At 56.3% G+C, this 10,728-nt stretch overlaps 8 protein-coding genes across 8 annotated transcripts; 5 read left to right on the plus strand and 3 right to left on the minus strand.

The window, feature by feature from the left end:
• The first annotated feature begins 323 nt into the window (after positions 1-323).
• Positions 324-1,421, plus strand: DL89DRAFT_43843 (uncharacterized protein). Its single transcript, XM_040891663.1, has one exon. The coding sequence runs from the start codon at positions 586-588 to the stop codon at positions 1,300-1,302; it is 717 nt and encodes a 238-aa protein (XP_040741298.1). The 5' UTR covers positions 324-585; the 3' UTR covers positions 1,303-1,421.
• A 65-nt stretch (positions 1,422-1,486) lies between these two features.
• Positions 1,487-2,033, plus strand: DL89DRAFT_294599 (helix-loop-helix DNA-binding protein; the record flags this gene model as incomplete). The annotated part of the gene is made up of 2 exons (XM_040890537.1): positions 1,487-1,532; positions 1,666-2,033. The coding sequence occupies 2 exons, from the start codon at positions 1,487-1,489 to the stop codon at positions 2,031-2,033; spliced, it is 414 nt and encodes a 137-aa protein (XP_040741299.1).
• A 62-nt stretch (positions 2,034-2,095) lies between these two features.
• DL89DRAFT_43447 (SNase-domain-containing protein) lies at positions 2,096-3,231 on the plus strand. Its single transcript, XM_040891658.1, has one exon. It carries the CDS (start codon positions 2,512-2,514, stop codon positions 3,208-3,210), a length of 699 nt encoding a protein of 232 aa, XP_040741300.1. The 5' UTR covers positions 2,096-2,511; the 3' UTR covers positions 3,211-3,231.
• DL89DRAFT_43770 (uncharacterized protein) lies at positions 3,144-4,716 on the minus strand. The gene has a single exon (XM_040891662.1). It carries the CDS (start codon positions 4,500-4,502, stop codon positions 3,252-3,254), a length of 1,251 nt encoding a protein of 416 aa, XP_040741301.1. The 5' UTR covers positions 4,503-4,716; the 3' UTR covers positions 3,144-3,251.
• A 26-nt stretch (positions 4,717-4,742) lies between these two features.
• On the plus strand, positions 4,743-5,893 carry DL89DRAFT_269240 (tRNA-intron endonuclease catalytic domain-like protein). The gene has a single exon (XM_040888213.1). The coding sequence runs from the start codon at positions 4,931-4,933 to the stop codon at positions 5,474-5,476; it is 546 nt and encodes a 181-aa protein (XP_040741302.1). The 5' UTR covers positions 4,743-4,930; the 3' UTR covers positions 5,477-5,893.
• On the plus strand, positions 5,845-6,310 carry DL89DRAFT_269242 (uncharacterized protein; the record flags this gene model as incomplete). The annotated part of the gene is made up of 1 exon (XM_040888214.1): positions 5,845-6,310. A coding segment is annotated over exon 1 (152 nt), but the record flags the coding sequence as incomplete, so codon positions are not given.
• On the minus strand, positions 6,291-7,969 carry DL89DRAFT_43512 (NAD(P)-binding protein). Its single transcript, XM_040891659.1, has one exon. The coding sequence runs from the start codon at positions 7,515-7,517 to the stop codon at positions 6,747-6,749; it is 771 nt and encodes a 256-aa protein (XP_040741304.1). The 5' UTR covers positions 7,518-7,969; the 3' UTR covers positions 6,291-6,746.
• Position 7,970: 1 nt separating this feature from the next.
• DL89DRAFT_43718 (uncharacterized protein) lies at positions 7,971-10,320 on the minus strand. The gene is made up of 2 exons (XM_040891661.1): positions 10,311-10,320; positions 7,971-9,910 (listed from the first exon to the last, which is right to left on the minus strand). The coding sequence occupies exon 2, from the start codon at positions 9,825-9,827 to the stop codon at positions 8,073-8,075; it is 1,755 nt and encodes a 584-aa protein (XP_040741305.1). The 5' UTR covers positions 9,828-9,910; positions 10,311-10,320; the 3' UTR covers positions 7,971-8,072.
• Between the last annotated feature and the right edge of the window lie 408 nt (positions 10,321-10,728).

Here is a 10,728-nt window from a genome sequence, read left to right on the forward strand (position 1 = left end):
AAATACAGTTAAAAAGAGACGCCGGTGCCTTTCTGCTGCGGGTGGTGCTGAATGAGCCGGCAGCGCAAGTAAAACAGCAAAAAACCGAGTGATGACGAATCACTTTCCATGAAAACATCGGCAGCAGCGGCTCTTGGCGCTTTTGCGGGACCTGCAGACACTGGCTGGCTGGCTGAGTAATGGGACGCGGGCCAATCGCAGCGGCAGCCAGGGCGGGTGGTGTGCCCGGGCAACTCGGGGTCAGCTACCCCTCCCGCGAGAGGAGGCTGATTATTTTTGTCGCTCTGAGCAAAGTTGCCTCCCAGCCATCCTCATATATGGAGTGACCGCTGCGGGCGAAAAAAGGTTGCATGGACAACACGCTTTCTTTTCCCTCATCGCCGCTTTTATTCTCTCGGGACCTTTTTTCCTACTCTTTCAGCACCAAGCTCACACACTCTGCCTAGCACGCACGCACGCACACAAGCAACTCTTATATCTGTATTTCCTGCCGCAGGAGAGAAACTAAGCACCGCTTGCACTCTCCGCCTATTTTATTTCCCCCTCTCTAACCTTTCAACGTTTGTAAAGGCTTTTGAAAGGACTATGAGCGGCGAGCCGCGGAACACCACCATCGACCCGACGCTTCTGCAAAGCCTGGCCCAGCAGCACATCGCGACATCCCCCCACCTCTCGAGCTTCTCGCAGCTCCAGATAACAACGGAGAACACAGACATGGACACGTCATCGCGTGGCACAGCGCCCATCAACATCAACCGTGGGCAGCAGCAGCAGCAGATTGCCGGGTCGGCAGCCTCATTTGGCACAGACTACGAGCGCAGCGGACTGGCCGGTAGCTTCCACCAGATGCAGCAGCAGCACTTCCACCACCAGCAGCAGCACGGGCAGTTCCGGCCGCACCTGGGCTCGCCCGGCACCGAGGACTTTGACAACATCTCGCCCACGGGCAGCTATCCGGGCCACAGCCTGGCGGCGATGGCTGGCAACACAATCCCGACCGGCATCTCCAGCAACCTGTTCCCACACGCGGGCGGGCCCGGAGGCAGCCGGCTGATGCGGGTGCAGAACATCAGCACCAGTCCGCCCACAAGCCCGGGGTTCCAGAGCATGTCGCTTCCGAACCACCCCGAGTGGTTCGACGGCACGCTGATGCAGCAGCAGAGCATTGGGTCGACGCTGGACCCGTCATCGTTCCAGGCCCAGCAGCTGGCCGCGCACAATGCCGCTGGCTTCTCGCCGCAGGACCCGTCGCTGATGTCGCTGCTGGATGAAGGCGAGGCCGACACGCCGCAGAAAGCGTAAGTATTCTTGTGTGAAATCCCCCATCATTGAGGCGGCAGAGGAAAATGCCAGCCATCCATTTTCTCCCTCTCCCTTTGTGTGCTGGGAGAAAAAAACAGGCGCTTGGCTCCCTTTATCGCTATGCTGGGTGTATTGTACTGACTCGCTGCACTTTTGCCTCCCCTTCTATTTCTGTAGCGCACTAATGACATACGAGAAGCGTCGCCGCCGTCGGGAGAGCCACAATGCAGGTATGGTATCAGTCTTGTTTTTTTGCGTGTGTATTTTTGGCAAGCGACGTGTCCATTGGCAAGCGTGTTTTTTTTTTACTGAAATCCAAGTGTTCACACCTCGTTCTTTTTGTGTGTTTGCACAATCCAGTAGTCGAAAGACGTAGACGCGACAACATCAACGACCGCATCCAGGACCTGTACACGCTGCTGCCCGAGACCATGATTGACGCCAACACCAAGCCGAACAAGGGTATCATTCTGAAGAAGTCGGTTGACTATATCCGGCAGATGCAGCAGCTGGTGCACTCGCTGGCGCAGCAGATCCAGGAACTGGGCGGGGTGCCCAACCACCTGATGCAGCAGCTTGATCCGCAGCAGCAACAGCAGCAGCAGCAGCAGCACTCGCCCACCCAGCAGCAGCAGCAGCAGCAGGCCAGCGGACTGGCAGCGATGCTGGCAGGCACGGCCAGCATGAACGTGGCACGGAACGACGGTGGCGCAGGCCACGGCGGAATGTGAAAGCAGCAGGAGAATGCACACAGCAACCTAATATTTCAGCTTATTTTGTAACTCATCTGTGACATCTCTTCTATCTTCGCGCGCTCCACCTCCCAGTTCTGCTACACCGCTCGCCAACGGGCACATATCTTCTCTCTTCTCCATATGTATTTTGCTTAGCTGCCGTCTTCTTTTCTTCTACACTATCTTCCAGTTCATTCCAATGTGATTGAGATACTCTACGTAAATCCAGGTAGTGTTGCAATCTTGTGCGCGCAGTCTGACCGTCCTGGCCAGGAAAGTGGTGGACGAAACAAGGGTATTTGCGGGCAATCGCAGAATAGTGCTGGCACATGATCCGTCGCTGTGGACCCAGGCTCCAGCTTTTTTATTTTTATTTTTTGTCTAGGCGGCAATGTAAACGCATTTCGCCAATCGCGTTTGTCCTCTCTTTTGCTTTCGAATTAGCTATATCTATTCACTCTGGTAGGGAGCTTGAATGCACAGCAGCAACAGCAACAGCACCCGCCCACCCTCCAGCACAGACAGCTACTCTGAACGGTTCTACACGTACGCAAAGCACGGACTCTACCTCGGACTCACACTGGGCATCAGCTACAGACTATACAGAATGTTTCAGCGGTACCAGACAAGCGCAGATATCCCCGACAGCATAGTCAAGTCGCACCGGCCAATCCACGGCATCGTCATCGACGTATCCGACGGCGACACCTTGCGACTCTACCATACCCCGGCCCTGCAGTGGTTTTCAGCGCCGCCAGAGAAAAAGCGCGGCATGTCCAAATGGTCGATTTCCGTGCGTATCTCGGCGGTGGATGCGCCCGAGGTGTCGCATTTCGGCAAGCCCGCGCAGCCATTGTCGAATGAGGCCAAGGAGTACTTGGCCAGCCAGGTGCTGGGCAAGCGGGTGACCGTGGTGCCGCTGGCCAAGGACCAGTATGGCCGCATTGTCGGCTCGGTGTACTACCGGTCCATGTATGTGTTCAAGTACGATGCGTCGCATGAGATGCTGAAGGCCGGGCTGGCTGTGCTGTACCGCGGCGGCAACGCGCAGTACAATGGCGAGAAGGAGCTGCTCGAGCGGATCGAGGAGGAAGCAAAGCGGGCGAAGCGCGGCGTGTGGGGCCTGAAGGGCAAGTTTGAGACGCCAGCCGCCTACAAGGCCAAGCACAAGTAACAGGATATATCTTTTTTTTGAAACAGGGTCACTCAAATACACTAGAGGAACTGGAACCCAAGGCCAAACTGCAGCTTCGGGTCGGGTCTATCTGTAATAGACGCTGTCAGCGGGAAGCACAGCGACAACTCGGCCCTGACGATGCTGTGGCGGTACACCAGCCCGACGCCCACGGATGTCGACGGTGACATCAGGAACCGGCTGACGTGGGCCTTGGTCTGCAGGCCGCGCGAGTCCAGCAGTGCACACTGCCCAGCATTGGCAAACACGTGGCCACGCAGGGCATCGGTCCTAACAAGCGGCAGAGGCGTCAGCAGACTGACACCGGCAGCGTAGAACACGTCACCGCCCAGCGCATCGTTGTGGTCGCGCGGGCCGATCCCGCGGTGCTCGAAGCCGCGCACGCTGGTGGGCCCGCCGAGGAAGAAGCGGTCAGCCATGGGCGTCCTGCTGCCGCCCAGGCCCCAGAGCAGCCCCGCCTGGGCGCTGGTGGTCAGCGACCAGCGGTCAGCCAGACCCTGGTTCGCTTGCACCTCAGCGAGAGCCTTGGCAAACTGCACATCGCCGCCCAGGCCCGCTACCTCCACCGACGTCTTCACTAGATTGCCTGTGGTGGGCACGGTAGGCGAGTCGCGCGAGTCGCTGGTGAACGTGTAAGCTATGCTGGATTTGAGCGTGTGGCCGGCCTCGCTGCGCAGCGACGGCGACGCGGCAAACCCGAGGTTAGCGAGCTCGCGCCATGCTGCCACATACACAAGCTCGTGCTGCGCGCGGTCCCGGCTGACTTTGTATGCCAGCCCGACAGAGCGCCTTACCTCATCACAGCTCGAGTACGGCCGGTGGTCCAGCGTCGCCTGGTGAACCATCAGCTCGACCTTGCGCAGCGGATCGGCATTGACCGGGACACTCAGTAGGCCCTGGAATGCCCCCAGCGTCTTGGTGCCGCGCGCATAGTTTGCCTCCAGCGACTCACCGCCGCCCCACATGTTGTTTAGCCGCGCCATCACATTCGCCGTGCCCTCGTGGTCAGACGCGCCGACGCCCGTGGTGATTGCGTATCGCCCGCCGTCCTCGCAGTCAAAGCTGACGCCGACCCCGTCGTCATCGGCCTTGTCCAGGTTTATCTGCACGCGCTTGGCGATTCCCAGCAGCTCGAGCTTTCCGGCCGCATACCGCAGCTCTTCAATGGCTCCCTTGACGGTTGTGGCTGCAAAGGCTGGCGCGACAATCTCGTTGAACACGCTGCGGCGGATCCGCGTTGCGCCTGTGATCGAGACATTGCTGATGTGCATTTTCTGCGCCCCGATATCCAGCGACTCGGGCGAGCGCTGGGGCCGCCGCAGGGCAGCACCCAGAATCCCGCGTGCGGTGAAACTGCTCTCGTCAGCCGCTGGGCCGTTCTCGGTGTCGTTGCTTCGAGTGAATCCGAGCGGCAGTGTCTAAGAGCGAAAGCATTGCTGGTCGGTTAGTCATGTTCCTTTAGAGAAGTAGGCTCACTGGCAGTTGCATTCGCCACGTACGTCGTCTGGTGCGCTCATTGCAAGTGTATGAAAAAAGTGTAATCAGCAAGACAAGATACGTGTTCCATACTCTTGCCAGCCCTCGCTCCTACAACAAGCCGTTGCCATTGCTCAGGCAGCGTGCAGATTTGATCGCGCATTGGCTTAGCTGATTTTCGCTTCCTGATACCCTCAACGTCTCTCCCGCCCTTTCGACAAGAATGAGCCCCAGCCAGCCGCCTTTCGCGGTCGAGTGCACCGGCGGCAATGTCCTGGTGACCGATGTCGCCACGGCCATGGCGCTGCGTCGCGACCACCGCATCGTCGGCGCGCTAATCGCCTCGCACCCGGCCAAGCCTCAGCAAAACAACTACCTTGGTCTCCCGCTGCAGCTGCTGCCCGAAGAAGCCGCCGTACTGCAGCAAACCAACATCATCACCATTACCGGCGACAAATTCGCCTGGCCGCAGTCCGACCGCGACACTGTGCGCCTCAAGCTGTACAAGCACTTCCGCGAGCTGGGGTACTATGTCACACGGGCCGTGAAGTTTGGCGGCGACTTCCTTTTGTACCCAGGCGAGCCAATGCGCTATCATTCACCGTTCGTAGCCACCCTGGTTGGGTTTGACGAGAAGTTCAGGCCCAGGGAGCTGGTTGCGCTGGGGAGACTTGGCACCAACGTCAAAAAGACCAGGCTGATGTGCGCGTGGGATGCGGACCGCCAGACATTCAGCATTATCAGCATGAACTGGTCTGCCATGGGCTGATGATCCGCATAACGAAATCGCCCACCTTTGAAACCAAGCATACATACTGTTTCTCTACATTCTTCTGCCTCCAACATCTGCGTCGCCCAACGTGTCTAAGAAAGTAAAATACCATCGGATAGTATAAAAGTAGACGGGAATATAAATTTTTAAGGAGGTTTTCCAAGTGAGAGCGAGCAAGAAGAAGGAAAGACTCTAGTTCTTTGTGCTGGTGAGCTTGCCGTAGATGTGCAGCAAGAACACCGACGCAATGAACACAAGGCTGAGCACAAGCACAACCACCGGATCCACCTTGAGGCCCGGCGCATCGTCCGTGTACAGCCGCATCATCGTCTGAGTGCTGCCCGTGGCCCGCGACACCTGCCGCCCAGTAGCTCCACCGCGGCTCGATGCCTGAGAGCCACCACGACGAGCCCTATGCAGAAATTACGAGCGGGGGATTAGCCAGTATATCGGATGCTGATACCGTTAGTCCCTCGGTCCTGGGCCCGGGGGAGATCGTCATCATTGGTCGGCGCCGTGCCCAAATCAGGGCGCGCTTTGGTCTGAAACTTACCTCAGGTTGCGAGGACCGGCACCAGCGGGGACCGGGGCGTTCTTAGCGGACGAGGATTCAGCCTATTCAGCAGTACACGCAGTTAGCTCTATGAACAACTCTGGCCCCTCATCACCTCCTCAATGCGAATTCCCGAACCGGCATTCTCATCTGACGATGACAACGCGCCAACAACCAGCACAAGTGCCCGCATATATACTTACCATTGCGAATATAGAGGTGTTCGTGTGTGTATGTGTATGTGTGTGCTTGCTGCAAAGGTGCTCTGCTTGCTAGAGAAAGGTTCTGTGCTCTTCTTTTCTTCTCTGTAGAACGCGACTGAGGTAGCCCGGGAGGAAGGACCTGGAAATGGAATACAAAGAGCTGGGTGTGGGAACAAGACCCTAAGGAAAGATATATTACTAAAAGTGAGGAGGCTAAAGAGGAAAACCAGGAGCCTGCTAGAACCTGCGATTTTTCGTTAAGGCTGCCAGTGCGTTCAGCGAGCCCGGCCAAAAAACCTCCTAGGTACTGTTCGTGTTCCCAGCCTGTGTGCCCGGCCTGCGATCTCTACAGCCAGAGTCGCTGAGCATTGGAAAAAGTTGGCTATTAAAAGGCCGATCGCACTGGCAGCCAATGGGTGCGCGCAAACAAATGGCATCGGCTGTGATCGCTAGATTACAGACGGGTCAGCTGGCCCAGGTGATCAAGGATGGGAGTGAGGCGTTTTATTTTCTAAGCACTGTACTTGGCAAGCTCAGGGTCGCTGTACCGGATAAACCTTCCAGTCAGACCGTGGTCGGCTCCAAGAGCGAGGTTGCAGATGATGCGTCCTGGAATGTCTGCCGCAACCTTGCTCGCTTGAAGGATGCTATTGACGTTGCTACTCTCGGGTATCGTATCCTCGATCTCGTTCATCAGACAGGTAAGCATGTCGGTTTCGACTACTCCCGGGTCCAGAGCAACAAAAGTGATACTCGGCTCCTCGAGTGCTAGCCCTGCAGTAACGAGGTTCAGCGCTGCTTTCGACGCCCCGTACGAAGATTGATTAACAAACGGTTCTTTGCCTGCCAAAGACGACAAATTCACAACCCTGCCTTTCGCCTGGCGTAGATAGGGGAGCGACTTCTGGATCAGACCAACGGGTGCAGTGACATTAGTAGCAAACACCTCTGCCAAACTGTCAAGTGGTTTGGTTGCAAGGGCACCGTATGTTCCCAAGGTGGCAGCGTTATTGACTAGCGCGACCAGTGTGCCAGCTTTAACCGCCATATCAACGGCCTGCTGCTGGGTGGACTCGTCCTTGACATCGCCGGCAAGTGGAAGGAACTTGGCGGAAACTGGGAGTTGCGCCGCTTCCCTTGACAGGGACTCAAGGCTGCTGACGTTGCGGGCCATCCCAACAACAGATATATCCTTGGACAAAAGAAAAAGCGCGACGCTCCTGCCGATTCCACGCGAAGCACCGGTTACTATGGCGACGTTGTTAGGTTTGTCAGGGGACATAGTGATATATAAAATGTATTAAGCAGTGAAGTTGAGTGAAGAAAAAGTGTTGCTGGATAGCTGGCTATCGGGGTTCACCTAGTGCTTCTTCAGCCACCTTTTGACCAAGTGATGTCCCGTTTTAGGCGCAGTGTTGTCAGGCATCTGTTGGCTGTGTAGCGCAACAGGACAATTGCCCAATGTGAATCAAATAGTGTCTATGTATATATATATGCGCAATCGCCATTGTCTGAAAATAGTTAGAGGTCTTGTTGTCTTGGCAAACGAGCTCCTTGCGAGAGGGTGAAAATAGTGCAATATGGCATGCTGAGCACACGCTTCATGGCAGCCATGATTCCCCTATCACCGTCCAAGATACGTATTGCAGCTCATTAGGTGGTTAAATAGTTGAAAGTACCTCCTACAAAATGGACCCATCTGTTGTAGTCTGGCCACAAGCGCTTCTGACTTGTGAAAATAAAATATACACGGTATAGCATCGTAAACACTTCATGTTGGATGTATTGGGACATTCAAGTAAAAGGGAGATTTGGCACAGGCAAATGATTAATATGCTCAGCGGAAGATGCGCTTGAACACGCCCAAAATCGTGTGACGGCGAGGACGTTGTCTCTTCGGCTCAGAATCCGATGCCGACCCCTGCTGGCTGCTCTCTGCTTGAGCAGGGGCGTCACCACCCTCACGACCGTCAAGCTTGGCACTCGACGGGAACGTGCCTGGAATCGTCACACCCTCACCAACAATCGTAGCCGATCGTGACACCCTTGATTCGCTGTCGTCAGCTGTGCCAAGGCTCTCGCCCGGGGATGCAGTTCCGCTGGCATCCTTGACCATAGGTGGCGAGTCACCGCGCTTGTTCGTGATGAGGCGTTTCATGCGCGAGCCAACCGAGCCCTCGTTGTCGGCAAAACGGCGCATGCCCGCTCCCCATGACCTGCCGCCGGATCCAGCGGATGTGACATTGACTGCCGACACCCCAACAACGGGCGTGGCCTTTTGCGCCATATGCAGCTCGTCCATGGTAATGACACCGGTGGTGTTCAGCGAAGCGTTGTCTCCAAAGAGCGATTCCGGGTAGTGCATTACATACGAAGGAATCGCGGTCGGCGCGCTGGTGATAGCCCCGGGGGTTGTGTCAGCAGGGGATCCCGGTTCGGCTTCAGTAGATATGCCGGCACGGGGCTCCTGATCCTCGACATCAGAGTCCACTTCGTTGACCGATGTTTGCGATGCACGGGCATCAGCCTGTTTCGCTGGCGACTCGACCCGAGCAGGCTCAACAGTGGCCTCTTCGACCTTGTCGGTGGCAGGCTCCTCAGTGATTTCAGCTGCTGGCTTCTCGACTCCTTCTTCCTCGAGCGAGATGCCCTCGTCAGCGTTGGATGCTGATCTGACAATTGGCGTAGGAGTAGGCTCATCAGTAGCTTCTGTCTCGACTGGCACTGCAGAAGACCTGACAGATCTACCGAGCGTGTATGCGACCGCTGCACCGGCGACAGCAGCAACTGCAATGTCGCCCGCCGAAACCTCGTCCTGCTCGGCGTCTTTGGGGATGCCATCCTCAGCAATAAAAGCATCCTTGGCAGTTTCAGACTCCTCTGTGGCTACAAGATCTGCCACAGTATTGTCTTCAGCAACTGATGTCTCAACTGGGACTATGTCCATGACCGTAGATTCATCCAGTGAAATAGAGCGAGGAATGACTTCCTGGACCATAGAATCAGCAGCATCGCCAGAAGACCCGTCAGCAACAACAGTCTCTGCAGCAACGCAGTCCTCCGCAGCAGACTCCTGGACAGTGACAGCAGATGCCTTGGCAGCAGTGCCTTCAAGAGTGGCGGGTTCGTCAGAAGCGAATTCGATAGAGTCGGCTTTCCCAGCAGAAGATTCAGTGGGGTCAATAGATGGTTCATCAACGGTAGCGGTTTCCTCGACAGTAGCATCCTTGACAACGATATCCTCGGTAGCGACCTCACAATTATCAGCTGCAACGATATCCTCTGTACCAGGCTCCTCGGTGACAATCTCCTTAGTAGTGACATCGTCAGCATGGGATTCGGTGACATGCTCCTCAGTAGTAGGTGCCGCCTCGACAGCAACTGCATTGGTATCGATAGCTTCCTCGATAGCATCCCCAACGGCGGTCTCGCCCTCAGCCTCGCCGGTAGACTCTTTAGCAACTATGGCCTCCTCAACGGCAGTTTCTGCGACAGGAACTTCAACAGTACTCTCCTTAACCGCAATGTCTTCCAATAGAGATTCGGCCACAGGATCTTCTGCAGCGACGTCCGCCGCAACCGATTCGACCATGTACTCGCCAGCATTGACCTCCTCGACGGCGACCACCTCTGCCGGTAATTCGGTTGCAGGCACATCTGCAGCAACAGTATCCTCTGGAGCAGCTTCCACAGCAACGATGTCCTCAACCGACGCCTCGGCCACAGGCTCCTCAGGAGCAGTATCATCAGTGGCAACACCTCCAGTTGAATATTCTGCTGCAGGCTCACCAGTAGCTGTCTCCTCAACAGTAGCCGCGTCTGAGGCAGCTTCCCTGGTAGCGACTTGCTCGGAGGTGGTCTCTTCGACGATAGCGTCCTCTGCTAATGACACGGTCACAGAGGCTTCAGTACCAGCAACTTCCTCAGCAGCGATCTCCCTGGGAGAAACATCCTTGGTAGTATCTGGTCCATCGACAGCGCCTTCAACAGCAGCCTCGGACTCTTCTTCCTGAGTAGTAGGCACTCACAGTGGCACCTCAGCAGTTGGCACCTCACCAGCTTGCTCCTTGGGGACTGATGTTTCTGCAACCGGCTCCGCAGCTACTGAAATTTCGGCGATCGGTTCTTCGGCAATCAGCGCCTCAACAGGCGGCTCCTCAGCGACCGACTCCTCAACAATCAGTTCCTCAGCAACGGGTTCTTCCACGACCGACTCCTCAGTAGCTGGCTTCTCAGTAGCTGGCCCTTCAGTGACCGGCATCTCTGTGGCCAGTTCTTCAGCAACCGATTCTTCAGTGGCTGACTCTTGAACAGTCGACTCTTCAACATCCAATGTCTCAGCAGTAGATTCATCGGCACTGTAACTTCAACGACCGGTGCGCCAACAGCTGGCTCCTCGGCAACCGGCTCTTCGGTGACTGGGGATAAGGTAACAGGTTCAGCAGCCGGTTCCTCAACGGTCGACTTAGTGACAACTGGTGTCCTCACTGACT

Source organism: Linderina pennispora (genome assembly GCF_002104995.1).
Source record: "Linderina pennispora strain ATCC 12442 chromosome Unknown DL89scaffold_12, whole genome shotgun sequence".
Taxonomy (NCBI): Eukaryota; Fungi; Kickxellomycota; class Kickxellomycetes; order Kickxellales; family Kickxellaceae; genus Linderina; species Linderina pennispora.